Source organism: Camellia sinensis, unplaced genomic scaffold (assembly GCF_055761805.1).
Source record: "Camellia sinensis isolate YWXY unplaced genomic scaffold, ASM5576180v1 Unanchor1, whole genome shotgun sequence".
In the NCBI taxonomy this organism is placed as follows: Eukaryota; Viridiplantae; Streptophyta; class Magnoliopsida; order Ericales; family Theaceae; genus Camellia; species Camellia sinensis.
In genome coordinates this window covers 3,533,114-3,555,000 of record NW_028128987.1, presented here as the reverse complement: position 1 = coordinate 3,555,000, position 21,887 = coordinate 3,533,114, and the positions used below count along the sequence as shown (strand labels likewise).

The following is a 21,887-nucleotide window of genomic DNA, read 5'->3' as shown; positions in this document are numbered from 1 at the left end:
TTGTTCAATATCAATCCGATCATACATTATTTGTGAAGCACTCCCTAGGAGGGAAATTGGCAATTATCATTGTTTATGTGGATGACATAATTCTAACAGGTGATCATGAAGAGGAAATTGGCTTACTTAAAAAATTCCTAACAAAGGAATTTGAGATTAAAGATCTTGGAAATCTTAAGTACTTTCTTGGAATGGAGATTGCTAGGTCAAAGAAAGGTATAGCAGTCTCACAACGTAAATACGTTCTAGACTTACTAAATGAAACAGGGATGCTAGGATGCAAGCCGGCAGAAACTCCTATGGACACAACTATCAAACTGGAAGAAAGTGACGGTAGTGCACCAAGTGATAAAGGGAGATATCAACGTCTTGTGGGAAAACTCATTTATCTTTCTCATACAAGGCCAGACATCGGCTTCTCTGTTAGTGTGGTCAGTCAATTCATGAATAATCCAACCGAAAAACACATGACTGCTGTGACCAGAATATTGAGGTACCTAAAAATGACACCAGGAAAGGGTCTCTTCTTCCAAAGAACAACAAATAGAAAAATTGAGATTTTTTCAGATGCAGATTGGGCAGGTTCAGTGACTGATCGAAGATCAACCTCTGGCTATTGTTCATTTGTTTGGGGGAACGCGGTTACATGGCGAAGCAAGAAACAGTCAGTGGTAGCCCGTAGTAGTGCTGAGGCAGAATTTCGTGCTATGGCCCTAGGTATCTGTGAGGGAATCTGGTTGAACAGACTGTTAGAAGAATTACGGGTTCCATCTGAGCATCCCATGGTTTTATACTGCGACAACCAAGCCGCCATCAGTATCGCTAAGAATCCGGTTCATCATGATCGAACTAAACACGTGGAGATAGATCGACACTTTATCAAGGAAAAGATTGAAGAAGGAGTTTTTCAAGTCAGCTACACTCCAACAAAGAGCCAAAAGGCTGACATTCTCACAAAAGCTCTTGCTCGAGTTAGCTTTGAAGATCTGACGGACAAATTGGGAATGATTAACATCTACAACGTCGCTTGAGGGGGAGTGTTTGAAATCAAGCTTCTTTTCATTATTAATAATATATAATATATATAATGTATATATTATATTTGTGTGTCATTAGTAGTCATCAGATGCCTTAGATAGTGCAATTTGCTTTAGTTAGTGCCATTTCCTTTCGGCTACTTTTAGTTTTATATGTTGTGCCTTTAATTATGATTGTTGCCTTTCATTATGTTGTCTAGTAGCTTTTTATTATATTGTCTTGCAAATGTTGTATAATCACTCCTATAAAATGGAGTCTCCCCGTAAGGATTAATACAATTGAAAACAAAGAGCCTGTTTGCTCTGTCAATTATTCTCTCCATATTTATTTTTTCAATAAATTTTTCAGGAAAAAACAAAAAAGAAGCGCAAAAAATTAGGGATAGCCTAAGAAGCACAGACATAGTTACGAACACAGGGCACAAAGATTCTCAAAATTAGGATATACAAATGGTGAGGATACGGCCAAAAATATATATTTAATATATTTTTATTTACTACGTACATGTGAAAATAAATTTAGGATGCACAACAACTATGAGACGCATCGATATATATGTGGGCTTTTCATCTTTTTTTTAACTTCTACCCTCTATATATATCTAGTATTGCTAGCCTATGTTGTGATGTTAAACTCTCTCCGAGGATAACCTTGCAATCTTTACATATTAAGCGATATGTTTTTCTTACAAGAAAATAATATATTTGACTCTTATTTAACCCACTTTCAAAAGTTATCAAGTGTTCTCTATATTTAAACAAGATGCTGTTTACTATAAGATCAAATGCTACTGTGAATTCTAAGATTTCTTCTCCAGGCTCATTTTAGCCGCCAGGACTATATCTACCGTGTACCCTCTCGTACCCTTTTCTTATCTTTTTGCTAAATAACCATTGAAATATCCACCTATAATTATCTTCTCTTCTATAGGTATTTGTTGCATTAACCTATAATTATCTTCTCTTCTATAGGTATTTGTTGCATTAACTCATCCAAATGATCCCAAAATTTTCTTTTAATATATTCTTCTAATCCTATTTTGGGTGCATAGGCGCTAATCACAACAATTATATTTTTTCCAATTACAAGTGTATATTAGCATTATTCTATCTCCTATTGTATGACTATTACTACTTTATCTTGAAGATGTTTATGTACAATTATTCCTACACCATTTTTATCTGTCTTTACCAAAATAGTAAATTTTATACCTAGTATTTTTTATCTCTTTTGCTTTTTCACCTACCCACTTAGCTACTGGTAAACATGACTAACTTCCCTTCTAATCATAGTATCTACTAATTCCATAATTTTACTTATTACTATTCCTATATTCCAAGTAGCTAATCTAAACCTACAATGCTGGCCTACCTTTTTTACCAGTTTTTGTCAAAGAAAGCACAAAAACCCATGTCCATTTTCCAAAATGCCCAACGGTAGAACAACGCGTCATTTACAGGGAATTCCCTAGCCCTTCCTTCGTAAGAGATCTAAGGGAACTTTTACATGCTAGCTATGTTTGTATGCTAATTTTCTTAAAATTGCTGAGTCTTGTGCTTGTGTCTGTGTGTCCATGATTCTTAGGTTCTAGTTCTGAGGGTAGTGTCCAAAGAGAGGTGCTTGCGAACCAACGCCATATCTTTTAATCTTAAGGGAAAAAGAAAATAAAGTGAAGTATGGCAGTGAAGTTCCAAACCAGATCAGAAAGGGAAAAAATGAATTGCTTGACATTTTCCCGTCTGCCATGAATTGTTGTGTATGCGGGAAATTTGGCAACACCAAAATATATTAAAACCAGTAAAGAAACAGTTAAAAGCCAAAAACATATTAAATAGAAACCATTTTCCAACACCGAAGGCTTCATTTCAAAAAGCAGTTACCTGGATCCTTGGCAATAAAGCTCAAAACTCGATTGATGAAATTGCCTAAATTATTTAGCAACTCGCTGTTTAGTTTTGCTTGCAAATCTGCCCATGTAAACAATGTGTCTGATACCTAATTATTGCAATCCGACAAAAATTGTCAATGGCAAGAATAGAGAGAGAAATTAGGGCTGCTAACAATGTCAAATAATATTTTAGCAAGAGTACAACCTCTGGCCGATTAGTTAACAAGTAATATCTCCATACTTCCACAGGAATGTTTGTATCTTTTGCATCATTTCCAAAAACACCTATGCCCTTACTCTTTGAGAACTTCCCTGCACAGAAAACCCAAAATAACACACATTATATAAAACGGGCCAGAACCAAAACGTTAAAGATTCATAAAAAGGGATCTTATGTCACTCAACCACCCAAAGTAATCAGCTGCCAATGCAAGTTGCTAAACCACAATTGGTATTTCATTAACCTGTTTCATAGTTCAAATACTCAGTGACACTAACTGTCTTCATCAAAGTCCAGTTTTCACCACTTCCAAGAAGAGTGGATGGAAACATCACCTGGAAAAGGCATACATTGACAGCTAAAAAATTCAATATTCATACCATCAAAACTTGAGTCAACTTTTTTTCAATATGTACAATTGTTTTATCAATTTTTTTTTTTTTTTTTTTAGTTTGTGCCAAATTTTACTATTCTTGATTGATTCGAATCAAAATTCACAAAATTAGGATTTCGATCGCAATATGATTCTCAATTTGACAACTATGATCTCGAATCATTGACCAATGGAGCTAAGAGCAATGTACTCACAGTGTGGAAAGGCACATTGTCCTTGCCCATAAACTGATACAGCTCCACATTTTCAGGATTCTTCCACCACTTCTCCCACTCAGATGTGTAGCATGATGTGATTGAGACGTACCCAATGGGCGCATCAAACCAGACATAGAAAACCTATTTTCAGACAAAACATGGCCAATTTGGAAAATCTGAAAATACTTATTATAGTCCAAATGCTTCCTATTTGACAAATATGAGAAACGCCAATCTACAAATGTGAAATATTACAATTAACAACATATTTCTTAATTAACCTTGTCCTTGAATTTCTCATGAGGAACAGGAACTCCCCATTTCAAATCTCGAGTAATACAACGAGGTTTTAATCCTTCTTTTAGCCATGCATTTGTTGTTTGGATAGCATTCTGACTCCATGAACCAGCCACGGACATGCGGTTTATATATTCTTCTAGTTTATCCTTCATCAAAGGCAGCTCAAGAAACAAATGGTTGGTATCCCGGATGCGTGGTGTGTTTCGACAGACCTGTTTACAAAGCAAGCTCAAGCATTATTTAGAAGAAATACAAACCAAGAAATTTGATGTTATTTTTACATAGGCCCCGTTCAAGAATTAGCTATTTTAGTTGGCTTTTTGATTTTTTTAAAAAAGATGTGCAGAAAAGTAGAAAGAGTGATGTGACAACTTATAATGGGGCCATAATAGTCACCATACTCACGTTGCTCGGTCCCAACTTTTTTTTCCTCGATAGACATAATTTGGTTCTACGATGTGGAAGAACAAAATATATAACAGGTAACACTCATCCAGCTTTCTTCAGATTTCATTTAGTTGAGAGTCAAGAACACTTCAAACTTCACCTCGTTGAGAATCATTCGGGAGGCTCTCAATTTCAGACCACACAATCAAGGATATTTTAGTTTGGAGTCTAGACCCAATCAAAGCTCACTTAGGCCAAAATGTAGAAAGTAATAGTAGTCCATCGGACTACATGGCATTGGGATAACAAAATGGTACACACAAGAAGAGATGAACATACCTTGCATCTAGGATCTTGTAGTTCTGTCGGATTTAAGAGCTCCTCACAGTTTTCGCATTGATCATAATTACAACCTTGTGTAGGGCATGTGCCCTCTACAAGTCGGCTGGCTAAGAACCTTTTACATGTATCACAGTATAACTGCATCATCAAGATATTCCAGTAGAATTAAATTGCAAATAAGATGTACTGAGAAATGTTGTTTGGGAGACGAGCTAACATCTACCAATTAAACAATTGAAGAAAAAAAAATGACACCCAACAGCAGTCCAGATCACCTTTATAATCAAAGAATGTCAAGCAAATGTCAAAGTAGTTCAAACCTGCTGCATTGTGTTCTCAGAAAGCCATTTGTTCTCCAGCAGTTTCATGAAAATGGCTTGGCAAACTTCAGTCTGCTGTGGGGATGATGTGCGTCCAAATTCATCAAAACTTATGTTAAACCATTTATAGACCTCCTTATGAACTGCATGGTATCTGCAAAAGCATGAAAAAATGAGATCAAAAGTATATATGTATAATGGAGATGCTATATATCTTAAATCAAGATAGGTAATATCCCATCCTGTGTAGCAGAGTGCTGTTAGCCATCTCAGCAAACTTCGATGGACAAAAAATGTCTCAGACATAGGACTGGTGCCCACTGAACATTAAAAAATGTCTCAGCTTTTCTTCATTTTTTATTTTGTCATTGTTGGTAGTTTTCTTTTCAGTAAACAATCAAATATGGCAGACAGCATTGACGATATTATTTGCAGTAGCGGCTACCAACAACAGTGGTGCTCTGCTTGACTTTAGACACAAGCCAGTAGTAGTGGTTGGGGTTTTTCAAAAATGCTTTAAATTTTGCAAATCGTAGGACATTGGAGCCATGGATATTAATGCCAGCCAAGTTTTCTAGTAGTGAGGCTTCTTTGCTTTCTTTCGATGTACATATGAGAAAAGATATGGACAGGTCAATGTTCTCTCAAGTGATGACAAGGTGCCTGCCAACTATGAAACACGGACATCTCTCCAGGGGCCACGTTCAGGTATCCAACACATGTCGGACACGGACATGCATCGGACACACGGGGAAAATGTGTCCAACATTTACGTTGTCAATATTTTACAATTCATGATACATATGTTGGAATTAGGAAATAGTGATATTATAATTATGGTAGTATTGGAATTAGAAAATAGTGATATTATAATTATGGTAGTGTGTATAAAATCTGTGATTATGTCAATCACAGATTTAATGCCTTTTTTATCTTCGTTTCCTATTTTGTAATGTTGTTTCATTACCAGACTCTACTTCATTCATAGGTAAGCCAAAACAATTCTTTTCATCCCTTTTGGTATCAGAGCAAGGTCTCAAGTTCGATTCCCCTAGAGGGCATGCTACTTGCGGGCAAGTGCTGGAAGGGATTGTTGGCTTGGGTTTGGGCTAGCATCCTGCCCTGGCGGAGGCCCAAGGTAAGACCGAGTCACAATCAACTTGTAGCGCTTGGCGTTGTACCCTTTAAGGGAATAAAGTTGCGCCTTCACCACAACCTATGGGTTTTGGTGAGATGATAAGCGCTAAGGTCCTACAATTGGTATCAGAGCTTGGATGGGCCAGTGATTGGTGTGCCGTTTGTCTGGCTACAAGTTGCCCCATCTGTGCTGAGGAGACTGCTCCTGTGTCTTTGTTTTGTGACAATAAGTCTGCTATTATGTTGTCTTCTGATTCTGTCCTACATGAGCGCACTAAGCATATAGAGGTTGATATACATTTCATTCGAGAGAAGGTTCGGATTGGTATTGGGAAACCATTCTTTGTCTCTTCTTCTGAGCAGTTAGCAGATATGTTCACCAAGTCTGTAGGCCCAACATTACTCCAGTCATCTATCGGCAAGCTGCGTTTATTAAATATTTTCACACCAGCTTGAGGGGTTGTGTTGGAATTAGGAAATAGCGATATTATAATTATGGAAGTGTTGGAATTTGAAAATAGTGATATTATAATTATGGTAGTGTGTATAAAATCCGTGATTATGTCAATCAGAGATTTAATGCCTTTTTTTTTATCTTTGTTTCCTATTTTGTAATATTGTTTCATTATAAATATAAGGCTCTACCTCATTCATAGGTAAGCCAAGACAATTCTTTTCATCCTTTTGCATATCTTATGCTTCAATACTGTTTAAAAGTAAATCGATACTATCATCAATACACAACTTAAATTAAATGTATCTTACGATACATGATGCAATTACAATGACTTGATACATGATTCGATAAATATGCTACATCACGTGAATACTTAAATTTCTTTAGCAATTTAGGGAAGAAAAAAGAATTAATTGCACTTATTTTATGAATTAATGAATTTGTCATAAATTTTCATTAACTTATTAAACAATAGTATTTTTTTGATGGAAGGGCACTTTTAATTTTATTTTTGCGTACTTTTTTGACGAATATCTACTTGTATGGTATTAATTTTCTTGTGCTATTGATTTATGCCTACTTACACGGTTCAAGTTTAAAGTTTTCTACTACGAATAAGCTATTTGAAAACTTGAAAGTTTTAAATAAAATATTAGAACTTAAATTGTGAGTGAAGACAACATGTAAAACATATACACTATTAATAAGAACGTTTTTTTTTGAGTAAATTTGGTTCAAGAATTTAATAATATACCAAAATGCTATATTTTTTGTTATACATATTTTAACTCCACTCTACATTTTATATGCATTAAGTATTGATGCATGCATATCTGTGATTTAAAAAACCTAATGCTTTTTAAGGATTATACATTGTTTAGTGCTTTATTCTCACAAGACACTACAAGAAAATACACCTTTGGCGACTAAATTTTTAGTCGCCAAAGGTCCTTTTTTAGTCGCCAAAGGTCGAATTTTCACTTTTCCCGACAAAAACTTTTAGTCGCCACTGTTGTCGCGAATTCATGGTCGCCCATTCCTTTGGCGACTAAAAACCTATTAGTCGCCAATTCACAGGTCTTCAGCGACGAAACAAATTGTCGCCAAATGCAATTCCATTTTTTGAAATTATACATTTAGCGACTAAATTTTTAGTCGCCAATAGTGATTTTTTTTTATTTATTATTTAAACATTTCCCGACTAAGCTTTTCTTCGCCAAAAGGTATACCTTTCGGCGACCAACGCCTTTAGTCGCCAAAACCATATTTCACAAAAAAAAAAAGTTGCCTCTGCTGGATGTCCCAAGGTTCGAACCTGTGTTCCCAACACTTGCACCCCACTACGCCTTTAGCAACACTTGCTCCCCCACTACGCCACTCCCAAATCACATGAATATTATTGCAACAAATATTATTTATATACTATATTCACTGGTATTAATACAAAATTGTATATATGAAAATAATTTTTTTTATTTAATATATTTTATGTAAAAAATAAAATATTTACAAAAAAAAATAGGGTAAGCACTTTTGGCGACTAAATCTGAATTTTAGTCGCCAATACTCCATTTTTTGGCTACTAATTTCTTTTCTGTCGCTAAAACAGTTACAACCCGCCTAAGGCTAGCACATTTGGCGACTAAACTCAATTTTGGTCGCCAAAACCTCTACTTTGGGCGACTAAAATGCATTTCAGTCGGCAATTCTTGACCTTTAGCTACTATTTTTTTTTTTTGTAGCCAAAAAACGTCACTTTCAGTGACTAAATTGTTTTTAGTCGGCAAAACTGCTATAATCAGCGACTAAACCTGTTTTTTGTCGCCAAAACCATAACTTTTCGCTACTAAATTATTTTAGTCGCCAAAAACCGTGACTTTTGGCTACTAAACAGACTTTAGTCGCTAAAAGCCCTATATTCGGCAACTAAACTTCCTTTTAGTCGCTAAAACCCTGCTTTTCGGCGACTAAACTCTTTTAGTCGCTAAAACCCTTATGTTCGGCGACTAATTCCATTTTAGTTGCCATTTCATGCACTTTCAGCGACGAATTTTTTTTTTTTAGTCGCCATTTGTGTTTTTTGTTGTAGTGAGATATTTGTTTGTCCATAACTATATTTATTTTTCTACCTATTTTAAAGGCATTAAAAAATCTTACGATACATGATACAATAAGATATGTGATTCAAAAAAACAAAAAACCAAAAAAATAATAATATACAATTTGTATCCCAATTTGAGAACTAACCCTTTTGATTTTTTTTTTCATCGGGAGACATCTACGACATTGCGTTGTGGGGGCAAAATTTTGAAAGATTTAAATGTGTGCTAACTTGTAAAAAAATAAGTCCAAAAAAAAAGTCTATTTTATGTTCGATCAAAAGCCCTATCCCTGTATATACAAAGAGGAAGAAGAAGATGAAGCTGTCAAAAATGTTCAGGTCAATTCCTGAAGCTCTTTATTTCTCTCTTTCCCTCTCTTCTTCTTTGCTAAACCAGCCCACTATAACCAGTTTTTATCAACATAGAAAAATAAGAAATGAAAAAACGTAACTCACTCACTCTCTCTCCCTCTCTCTCTCTCTCTCTCCGAGAGCAAACGAACAACCTACAATATTGGACAACATCGTGGGTAGCCTGTCTACATCATTGTTATGTAATGGGAAAAAATAAAAATAAATTAGCCTACGGTGATTATATCATGATGTTTAAGTTATAGAATATGTGGAATTTTATTTTTAATTAGTATTATAATGCATTTTTATTAGGGGAAATTGCAAATCAGTGGGACTGGATTATTTGCATTTTCATGGTGGTGCAACTTTACTGTGTGCATGGTGTAAGTCCTCGCTGTATGTCAAAGTTGCATCACAAAAAATTCCATCTATAGTGCAATAATTTCTCCACTGTTGCACTTATTTATAATTTCCCCTTTTCATTATCTTCAAACAAAATATTCATACATACATATAAATCTACATATTTTCCATGCATCACCATTGTGTCATGTGTCCGTGTCATAAGTGTATCTTGATATTATAGGTGACATGTCAATATTATGTTATAGGAAAATAATTAGTTAGGTGTCTTGTGATTGTATCTGGATGTTTAAGCTAGAAAATATAGGGGGATTTGATCAAAATTCCCTCATAATAAAACTTTAATGTACTAAGAACAAGCATAAAAAAATTTTATTGAAAAGTCCAGCACGTACCACTATTACCAAAATATCTTTAGCGGGTAATTTAATATTTTAAACTTTAAAATAATATAACTTTTGATCGAGATGACAGTTTTTAATAAAATTAGTATTTTTAGAATCTTCTCATCAAGATCTATCAAACAAGATCCATATTGACTATGAAATTCTTAAAAAAAATAAATAAATAAAAATTATTGTCGAAATTAACATAAACAGTAACATATTTTCCTCTTTCACAGTAACATGTTTCCCTCTTTCACAGTAACATATTATCGATTACTAGAGTAATATGTTACTATAAACAAACAACATTACGAATCACACATAGCAAAAACAAATCCAAAGAAAAAAAAATTAATCAAAACCTACAATTTACCTGCAAATATTTTACTATTTCTTATTCAAGTAAACCCACACATGGGTTATCTGGCCATTCCTTACCTTTTTTTTTTTTTTTTTTTTTTTATCGGCAAAGAAATCTTTATTGATGAAACATACAAAGTATGGAAGATTACATTAATAAAGAGGAGCTTGGGGCTAGAAAAGTACCAAGCGCCAGTTGGTGAAAAACCAACAAAAAGAGAGAAAGAGAAAGGACAACAAACAGAAGCAAAAAACATAGAGCCAATCCCAAGCAGAATCCTCACTAAACACAGAGCCATATCCTCTCACAGAAGTAGACATTACCCATTTCTGATCAATTCAGTCCTCACTAAACCAGCCATCCATTTCTGATCAAGTTCAGAGCCACAGCCTACCTATACAATTCAATCCATTTGCCTTCAGATGATCACAGAAACAGAACAAAACGAGTGACACAGAACAGCCTTCTCATTTCTGAAGCAGAAGCAATTAACCAGATGAAACAATTGACCAGCCTTCCCATTTCCAGGTGAAGACAATTAGCCAGCCTACCCATTTGCATTCCAAATGAAAACATCAGATATACTTCAGATTGCAGAACAAGCTTCAAAACAAGCAGACTGCACAACAGATATAGCACACCAAAACCCAGAATACATAGACTACAAGCAGATTCAACACTACAACACACATCAGTTCCTCACACAGATGCAAATCTCTCAGAACATCACATAACAGAACACTTGCCTCTTACCATGCAAGCCATTCAGCCAGAGCACAAACCAAACAACCCTTACAGCATCATCTGATCTGATGAAGACCAAACATAGCATATGCAGCAGAAGGACTCCAAACATAGCAGAATAACAGATTCAACAGATGAACTCCAAAAACACCCAACAATAATCAAGCTCACTATGGAGACCCACCAAAGCACCCAACAGATGTAACCCACCAAAAAGCACCCAGCAGCAACCAACCTCACCCAACACAAAACACCCCACAGAGAAGCAGACTAGCTGATTAGAGCAGAAGTAAATAGACTAGCAAATCAAAAGGTAAAGACCAACTGTGGATTCAGGAATGAAAATTGATTTGATTCCATTTGAAAACTAAATCATCAATAGAGAGTGGGAAGTTCTTAATAGATGCTTTCAACCAAAAAGCTGCCCTGATTTTGATTAATTCACACAGTCCTAATAAATTGGGTTGAATCTCAGAGAAGATACATTTGTTCCTGTGCTTCCAAAGAGACCACAGAATAATAAGGGGAAAGGCTCTCCAAATAAGCCTAACAAAGCTCTTCAATCTAACACCCAATCACCAATTGAGAAGGCTATCCACAGAGTTATTGATGCACCAGTAGAACCCCCAATCAAGAATAAAAGAAGACCAGATCCGCCAAGAAAAGGGGCAAAGAAGCAGAACATGAACTGCAGATTCAAATTCAGTTCTGCAGAAGGGGCAAAGAATGGAAACACTGCTGTCCAAAATGCCGATTCTCTGTAAAAATTCTACAGATTTGACTTTGTTTTTCCATGCTAGCCAACAGAAAAATGAAACCTTGGGGGGAGTGGTTCTATTCCAAATGGATTTACAGATTCTGAGATTGGGGCCGAAATTAGAGCTACAAAGGGAGTAAAGAGAGGACACAGAGAACTCACTGTTACTTGTAGATGCGCAAGCCCAGGACAAACAATCTGCTCTATCAAGACTCAGAGAAGGAACTGAGGAAAGGACACCAAGCAATCTAGCTTCTTCAGCCAATTCCCATACATATAACACTCTTCTATGGAGTAAAATCCAATCACTTGAGCTGATTTTTCTTGCAAAGAATTGGTAAAGAGATCCTTCTTTATCAGTTGAGAGATTAAAGAGATGTGGAAAATTGATCTTAAGACAAGAGTTACCACACCACCTATCATGCCAAAATTTGATTCTATTTCCATTTCCCACTTTAATAATGCAGTTGCCCAAGTAGAAGTTGTAAATAATACTGCTATGAGACCCTATGGGGATGATGTCCTTCCACAGTCTGGAATGTTTGTAAGAGGGCTTCATTGGTGGAAACCAACACAGCTCATCAATCTTATATTTACTACAGATAGCTCTCCTCCAAAGAGCATTGATTTGAGTTCCAAATTTCCACCACCATTTGAGTAGCAAGCAAGCATTGACATCTCTGATCCTTCAGATACCCAGCCCCCCTTGATCTGTGCTCCTTGTGACCTCCACCCATTTCACAAGGTGAACTTTCCTTTTAATGGCATTACCACCCCATAAAAAGTTAACCTCAATCTTTTCAATATCTCTAGCCACACCTTCAGGCATCTTGAATAAGGAAAGAAAGTACACTGGTAGACTGGATAAAGTAAACTTGATCAAAGTTAGTCTTCCTGCAAATGACAACATTTTCCTCTTCCACCCGGAAAGTCTAGCTTTAAATTTGTCAATCACAGGCTTCCAAGTAGATTTCCTACTAGGGTTAGCACCAAGGGGCAGCCCCAAAAATTTGATAGGAAGGTTATGCACTTTACAATTTAAAAGCCTTGCAAAAGAGAGCAGAATTGCATCATCCACACCAACACCACACACCACACTTTTGTGGAAATTAATTCTGAGACCAGAGAGAACTTCAAAGCATCTGAGAATTCTTTTGACCAGGACCATTTGATCCCAATCTGCTTCAAGAAAAAGAATTGAGTCATCGGCAAACTGTAGGTTAGATAAGAGAACATCATTAGCCCCAACTAACACACCTTTGAGAATGCCAAGATTAAGTGCTCTGCCCAAAAGTATATTAAGCCCTTCAGATACTATATTGAACAGGAAAGGTGAAAGCGGATCACCCTGCCTAAGACCTCATTGAGGTGAGAATTCCTTTGTTGGTGATCCATTCACAAGAATCGAAATTCTAGCTGTAGAGACACACGCTTTCATCCAGGAAGTCCATTGAGATCCAAAACCAAAACTAGACAACAATGAGAATAGGAATTCCCAATTTACAGAGTCGAAGGCTTTCTCAAAATCCAACTTTAAAATCAGACCTTGTTTGACATGAAGCCGTTGCTAATCCAACTTTAAATTCCTTACCTTTTTGGCATGAAGCCGTTGCTAATCCAACTTTAAATTCCTTACCTTTTTGACATGAAGCTGTTGCTAATTTGCTATTATTGCTATCAATCATGACACCGACTAAAAATAAAAATTGAGATAACCATGGTGCAAGCAACTCATTGCTGGTATTGGAGTTCGAGAGAAGCAAATCAGGGTCATGTTAAAGGCAGCACATGACTTCGTACGAAGCTCAATGAAGAAGAAAGGTGAACTCGTTTCGTGTGAATCGTTGATACAGATTTGATTGTGAGACATATATGCAAGGGGGGTTACGAAATATACGCCTCCTCTGTAGGTGGTTTATGAAATAAAACAAATTAGACTGCATTTCACCAAAAAATAGTCTAATAAGGATAAGGGGGTTTTCGCCAAATTTCCCAAAAATATATGGAGTTGTAGTTTCAATTAGTACCGTATTGCATTTTTATTATTCTTGAACATATTAATACATTTTTATTATATTCATATATTGACATAATAAAAATAAAAAATATATATTTTCAGTGCATGACCACCACGTCGTGTCCTACACTCTTAAAAAAATTACCATGTCAGTGTGCCTATGTCGTGTGTTTGTATCCATGCTACTTAGCCTCCTAAATCTCTAACTTTGAGTCTAATTTTTATTTTTGAGAATATCAACAAAATGGAGAATAAAGGTCAAAAATGCAAGCAATGGAACAAGATGAAGATGTAGTACAAAGGTTGATAGGTGCCACAATGAAGTTAATGATTGGTGTCTCCTCAACATCGTTACTATCAAAGAAGAAAGAACATGGAAAAGACAAAGAGTTAAAATTAAAAAGAATAAATTACCTCTATTTATGGTATTGGAATGATAGTCTGACCTCATGCGAGAAAAGGCGATAAGCAATACCATGGAATAATGGATGAGATTATATGCATCAAAAGCATAATGGGGAGGATTAATTTTGACCGTTGGGCAAGGATAGATAATAATCCCAAGGGGAAGTATTAACCAATCTCATGAGGGAGTGGGATTAGTTATCCTCCGTTTCGTAGCACATATGAAGGATAAGAGCTAAATCCCAACTAAGGCATTTTTTCCAAACAATGTACAGCAAATAAGGGGGATATGTGGGGCCTACATATTTTTTAGTCTCAATCCCTCCCCCCTAATTCAACCAACAAATATGGCCAATGTTTCCACTTATTTAACTTCAAATTTGAAGCACATGCTTAAGAAGTTGAACTTCAAAAATGTTGGGTATTTGGTTTCACACCTATAGGGTTTTCAACTTAAAAAGCTCAAAAGGCTCACTTGTTTTAAGTTTGGTCTTATAGATGCTTCTTCTAAGCTAGTTTTTTTAAGATAAAATGAACTTCTTTAAGTGTTAGCAAATAGGCATCTCTGGAAATAGTGGGGACCTCACTATGGCCACCCTATTATAGAAAATGTTAGCATTCCCCATCTTGAAGTTATTGGAATTAAAAATAGACAGTACTCCACAGGATTTCTTGTAAGACAATTACTTGGGCCGTTTCTCAAATTAAGTCAAAATAGCACCTTATTTTTTAAATTAGACTTAATTTGGACGGAATTTTTAAACTAAGCTAAAACGCTATTACAAACCACGCTTTCACCATTTTTAGGACCCTCCCGCGGAAAATTTGTGAAATGGTAAAAGCGTGGTTACAAACCACGCTTTTAAAAAAAAAAATTCATAAAACGTGGTTCCAAACCATAAATTTTTTTAAGAAAACGTGATTTCGAGTCACGCTTTCAATACCAGCCACTCCACGCACTCACTCTTCTCTCTCTCTCTCTCTCTCTCTCTCTCTGTGACACACAAACACTCATCACACACACCAAACCCCACAAACACACCAAACCAATATAATTTTTAATATATATAAATTTTATTTTATAAAATTAAGACCAATATTAAATATATATATATATATATATAATAATAATAATTTATAATAGCAAATAATAATCAACTATATGAAATTAAGACCAATATTTTCAAATAATTTTTTTTTCAATTATTTTTTTTTTCCATTAATTTTTTTTTCAATTAATCTTTTATTTCAATTAAATTTTTTTCAAATATTTTTTTTCCCAATTAATTTTTTTTCAAATAAATTTTTTTGGGATTTTTATTGATAAGTCCAATTTAGAAGTGTTTTAACCCAAGAAGTCCATGAAGGAATTTTTTAACCCATTTAGTCCCATATATGTATAGTTTTATTCCATAAAGTCCATTTTCTTGATTTACACTATTTTCTTGGACACTTATGCCCTTATATTCAATTTTGATACCCTTATAAATATTTTTTGAACGATTAGCAATTTAATGATGTAAACATTCATATTTTAAAATTCACATTGGTAGGAATGTAAAATTGGCCCGTGGGCCGCCCGAAACCCGCCCGGGAGCCGGGGCGGGCCCGGCCCGTTGACAATGTGAATATTCACATTGACATGTTAACATTCACATTAATAGGAGTGTAAAATTGGCCCGCGTCCCGTGGCGGCGCGAAACCCGCTCGCGGCTCACGGGCAGCCCGGGACGGGCCCAGTCCGGCCCATTGACAATGTGAATATTCACATTGACATGTTAACTTTCACATTGATAAGAGTATAAAATTGGCCCACGGCCCATGGGCGGCCAAAAGCCCGCCCGCGGCACGGGAAGGGCCCGGCCCGGTCCGTTGACAATGTGAATATTCACATTGACATGTTAACATTCACATTGATAGGAGTGTAAAATTAGCCCGCGCCTCGTGGCTGCCCGAAACCCGCCCACAGCCCGTGGGCGGCCCGGGACGGGCTCGGCCCGGCCAGTTGACAATGTGAATATTCACATTGATATGTTAACATTTACATTGATAAGAGTATAAAATTGATCTGCAGCCCAGGGCGGGCCCGACCCGGCCCGGCCCGCTAACAATGTGAATATTCACATTGACATATTAACATTCACATTAATAGGAGTGTAAGATTGGCCCCCGTCCCGTGGCGGCACGAAACCCACCTGCGGTCCATGGGCGACCCGGGGTGGGCCCGGTCCGGCCCGTTGACAATGTGAATATTCACATTGACATGTTAACATTCATATTGATAAAAGTATAAAATTGGCCTGCGACCCATGGGCGGCCAAAAGCCCGGCCCGGCCCAGCCCGTTAACAATGTGAATATTCACATTAACATGTTAACATTCACATTGATAAGAGTGTAAAATTGGCCCGCAGCCCGTGGGCGGCCCAAAGCCCGACCGAAGCCCGAGACGGGCTTGGCCCGACCCGTGACAATGTGAATATTCACATTGACATGTTAACATTCACATTGATAGGAGTGTAAAATTAGCCTGCGCCCCGTGACTACCCGAAACCCGCCCACAGCCCGTGGGCGGCCCGGGGCAGGCCCGACCCAACCTATTGACAATGTGAATATTCACATTGACATGTTAACATTCACATTGATAAAAGTGTAAAATTAGCCCGTGACCCATGGGCAGCCCGAAGCCCGACCTCGGGCCGGGGCGGGCCCGGCCCGTTGGCAATGTGAATATTCACATTGACATGTTAACATTCACATTGATAGGAGTGTAAAATTGGCCCGCAGCCTGTGGGCGGCCCGAAGCCAGACCGCAGCCCGAGGCAGGCTTGGCCCGACCCGTGACAATGTGAATATTCACATTGACATGTTAACATTAACATTGATAGGAGTGTAAAATTTGTCTGCTGCCCGAAGCTCGCTCGCGGCCCGCAGTAGGCCCGGACCCAAACCCGGGCCACCCCGGGCCGCCCATGGGACGTGAGTCAATTTTACACTCTTATCAATATGAATGTTAACATGTCAATGTGAATATTCACATTGTCAACAAACCGGGTCGGGCCCGCCTCGGGCCGTCCACGGGCCGTGAGCGGGTTTCGGGCAGCCACGGAGCACGGGTTAATGTTACACTCTTATCAATGTGAATGTTAACATGTCAATGTGAATATTCACGTTGTCAACGGACCGGGCCCGCCCTGGGCAGCGGGCGGGCTTCGAGCCGCCCACGGGCCAATTTTACACTCCTATCAATGTGAATGTTAATATGTCAATGTGAATATTCACATTGTCAACGGGCCGGGCCGGGCTCGCCCCAAGGCGCCCACGGGTTTCGGGCCACCCTTGGAGTGCGAGTCAATTTTACACTCTTATCAGTGTGAATGTTAACATGTCAATGTGAATATTCACATTGTCAACAGGCCGGGCCGCCCACGGGCCGTGGGCTGGTTTCGGGCAGCCACGGGGCGCGGGTTAATTTTATACTCTTATCAATGTGAATGTTAACATGTCAATGTGAATATTCACATTATCAACGGATCGGGCCGGGCCCGCCCAAGGCAGCCCACGAGCTGCGGGCGGGTTTCGGGCCGGCCACAGGCCGCGGGCTAATTTTACACTCCTATCAATGTGAATGTTAATATGTCAATGTGAATATTCACATTGTCAACGGCCCGGGCCCGGGCTTCGGGCTGCCCACGTGTCACGGGCTAATTTTACACTCTTATCAATATTAATGTTAATATGTCAATGTGGATATTCACATTATAAACGGGCCAGCCCGGGCCCGCCCCGGGCGGCGGGCCAATTTTACACTCCTATCAATGTGAATGTTAACTTGTCAATGTGAATATTCACATTATCAACGAGCCGGGCCGGGCCTATTTTTTTGGCCTGTAGGCCGACCCGGCCCGACTCGAATTTTTCTGGGCACCCACGAGGATCGACATGAGCCGGGCCCCTACACATTGACGATGTGAACATTCACATTGACAGTGTGAACATTCACATTAGGGGTATTTTGGTAATTATGTCACCCATAGGACTTATTGAAATATAAGAAAATAATGTGAACTAAATGGAACATAAGTAGATGAAAAGGGTATTTTGGTCTTCTTATTTCAAATTGGACCTAATGGAATAGTCAAAAAGAATATGGGTTGGATGGAATAAAGCTCTTAGAAAATGGATTTATCAAAAAAGCTCCCAATTTTTTTTTCAATTAATTTTTTTTTAAATAAATTTTTTTTCAATTATTTTTTTTTTCAATTATAATATGTGTGATCCCATTGTCATAAATAATAAAAATAAATATAAATATTTTAAGCCTGAATAAACATATTTTTTATTTTATGTTTTTAAATTTTTTTAAATATTTTGTTCAAACCAAACGCGTTTATAATTTATGTTTTTCTAAAAATAAACAAAAATCAGTTTATAAAATTTTTGTAAACATAAACAAAAAACGTAAACGTTACCAAACGCTACCTTAGTGTTTAGGGATAAAATTTATTTATTTTAGGGTTTAGGATTTATAGTTTAATTCTTAAAATTTATTTTTTTTATAAAATTGAAGTTAAAATAAATTTTAAGAATTAAACTATAAATCCTAAACCCAAAAATAAAAATAAATAAATTTTAAGAATTAAACCCTAAACACTAAAATAAAAAAAATAAATTTTTATATTTTTTATATTTTTATACAGTATTAGAGAAAAACACGGTATCTCTCAAATCCTAATCATACCCCAAATACAATATTTTTATATTTTTTTTTATGCCCCTGGAACACTTATAGTGTGTTTGGTAACGTTTACGTTTTCAGTTTATATTTACAAAAATTTTATAAATTGATTTTTGTTTATTTTTTGTTTATTTTTAAAAAAAACATAAACTACAAACGCGTTTGGTAATTGACAAAATGTTTAAAAAATTTTAAAAATATAAAAAAGAGTGAGAAATGGCAAGTAGTGGCAAGTGGCGGCGGAAGACGGCAGTGGAAAGTGGTGACGGTGGGTGGTGGGTAGCTGGTGGTGGTGGGTAGTGGCGGGTGGGTGGTGGTGGTGGGTGGGTGACGGTGGCGGGTGGTGGTTGTAGCGAGTGGGTGGTGGCGGCGGGTGGTGGGTGGTGGTGGCAGATGGGTGGCGGATGGCAGGTGGTGGTGGCGGGTAGGTGGCGGGTGGTGGTGGCGGGTGGTGGGTGGTAACGAGTAGGTGGTGGTGGTGGTGGGTAGTGGTGGCAAGTGGGTGGCGGATGGCGGGTGGTGGCGGGTGGTAGTGGTGGGTGGGTAGGTAACAGTGGCGAGTGGTAGGTGGTAGCGAGTGGGTGGTGGTGGTGGTGGTGGTGGATGGTGAGTGGTGGTGGCAGGTGAGTAACGGATGGGTGGTAGGTGATGGTGGTGGTGGTGGCAGGTGAGTGGCAGGTGGCTGGTGGTGGTGGGTGGCTGGTGGTGGCAGGTCGTGGATGGTGGTGGCAGGTGGCAGGTGGCTGGTGAGTGGTGGTGGCAAGTAGGTGGCGAGTGGTGGTGGTGGTGGCAGGCGATGGATGGTAGTAGCGGATGGTGGGTGGTAGCGAGTGGATGGCAAGTGGGTGGTGGTTGGTGGTGGTGGTAGTGGCAAGGGGTGGGTGGTGGTGGCGAGTAGGTGGCAGGTGAGTGGTGGCTGGTGAGTGGCTGGTGGCTGGTGGTAGCGGGTGGTGGGTGGTGAGTGGTGGGTGGTGGTGGCGGAAGACGGTGGCGTAAAATGGTGGCGGGTGGTGGCTAGTGTTGGGTGGTACAAAAAAAAAAAAAACTGAAAACTCAAAATAGAAACACATTTTTTTTGTTTTCATTTTTTGGCCAAATTTATAAACTGAGACCACTGATTTATAAATCAAAAATTTTACCAAACAAGTTTTTTTTGAATTTTTAAAAATTTTGTAAATATAAATAGAAAACTGAAAACGTAAGTATTACCAAACGGCACCTTACTAACCGAACCTTTTATTTTGTTATTTCATTATGTTCAGAAATCTGTGTACAAGCCTAATCCCTCTCTCCATTATGAGTTTTGGGTATTGTCTATGCAGTTTCCATGGGTTTTATATTTTGGGTAGCACAGAAACACACGGCACCTTTTTGATCAAATTTAATAATATATGTCATAAGGATAAGGCTTTTGTTTATTGTATATGTCATAAGGATAAGGCTTTTTGTTTGTTGTATAGGATAGGATTGGGTTTTGATCAAATTCTATGTGCATGGGCTGTGCCTCTTTTTAATTTCCTTTAGTATGGGCTATGCCTTTTTCTTAATTTTTACATAGTGTGAACACACAATACTTTATGACCAGAAATTGGGTTCCCACCCCTTTGCCTCTTTTTTAATTCCCTAACTGAGGTTTTAGTATGGGTTATGCATTTTTTCTTGGGTTTTACAGTGTGAACACTTGAACCCACAGACTTTCTACGACCATAGAATTGGTTGTCATATTGTCATGGGAATATGTATGTATGTATATGTCAGGGAGCCCTCGTCATGTATGTGAAGTGTAAAGAAACCATCTTAAAAATTGAGTAATTAAGGTAGTATTTAGTTGAAGGATTTGATAAGAGAAAAGAAAGAATGAAATGCAATCTTACTTTTTATTTGGTTATATGAAAAACATATGAGGAAAAAAAGAGAGAAGGAATTACAATCACACTTTTTGTGTTGTCGGTTCACTTTAGGCTCTTTTTTCCTCTATTTTCCAACTCAAGCAAATACGGTTTGGAACTCAAATCTTATCAATTATTTATCATTTTCTTTCTCTCCTTTTTCTTTTTTAGTTTTCTCATCAAATCTTTTTGTTGTGTTTGGTTGAGGATTTGAGTAGGGATTTGAAAAAGGAAATTAAAAAGGTAAGTTAAATGTGAATAAAACATACATATATTTCACCTAGTTTCGCACACATTTTTCCTTTCTCTTCCTAAATCCCTCTCTAAATTCTCCAACCAGACAAAGCGTAACCAAACACAATTTAAGAGCCTCGCGTGGGAATAATTTGGAAATTTAAATATTAATCTAACATAAAGGAAGTTGAATTGCAACAGCAGCATGTTTGCACTGTTTTTGGAGATGTTATAATTTTACGTTTCTTATTGATGGTGTGCAAAATACCCACCATATTGTCCCAGACCCACCCCTCCCAAAACCGTGGTATTAGATTGTACGGTTTGGGTGTTTAAATTCACAGTGGTTTAAAAATTTTGCAACTTGCTACCCAACTGAACCAACCCACTGCTTCCATTGTTTAACATATGGTACGGCGTATAACTTCACCAATAATGTTAGGTATTATGAAAAAAATATTATGAAAATGATCATGAAAGATTCTCCACCGTTAAATCACACATACAAGAAAACATCACACACTAATCAAAGGATGAGAAATCTTCATAAAGTATTTCATGATATTTTTTTCATAATTCCTAATATTATTCTAACTCCACACCACATCCGCTCCACCCTAAGGGGAGAAATTATTTAATATATTGAGAGGGGAGATTTGCGCCGTTAGTACGGCCGAGCTAAGATAGGGCGGGTCGTGACAGACCTCATGGCGCCGTGCTATTTCCTCTATCGAGAGGGCCGGTGGGTCTGTTTTGCTCGGTCAAAAAGATCGGCTGACCGGGCGTGAACTAAGCCTGGCCGAGCTGCGACTAGCAAACCTTCGGCAGGGCACACAGCCAAGTGGCGAGACCGGGCTACG

General features: G+C 37.8%; 1 protein-coding gene across 2 annotated transcripts in view; it reads right to left on the bottom strand.

Moving 5' to 3' along the window:
• LOC114320059 (putative methionine--tRNA ligase) overlaps positions 1 to 21,887 on the bottom strand; it is a 34,151-nt gene that overhangs the window by 9,894 nt on the left and 2,370 nt on the right. For both annotated transcript variants that reach the window (XM_082910875.1, XM_082910876.1), the window contains exons 3-9: positions 5,087 to 5,240; positions 4,764 to 4,904; positions 4,019 to 4,249; positions 3,735 to 3,878; positions 3,391 to 3,481; positions 3,132 to 3,238; positions 2,919 to 3,033 (exon numbers count right to left, since the gene is read on the bottom strand). In XM_082910875.1, coding sequence (XP_082767001.1) covers positions 2,919 to 3,033; positions 3,132 to 3,238; positions 3,391 to 3,481; positions 3,735 to 3,878; positions 4,019 to 4,249; positions 4,764 to 4,904; positions 5,087 to 5,240 — 983 coding nt within the window. The remainder of the gene's footprint in view (positions 1 to 2,918; positions 3,034 to 3,131; positions 3,239 to 3,390; positions 3,482 to 3,734; positions 3,879 to 4,018; positions 4,250 to 4,763; positions 4,905 to 5,086; positions 5,241 to 21,887) is intronic.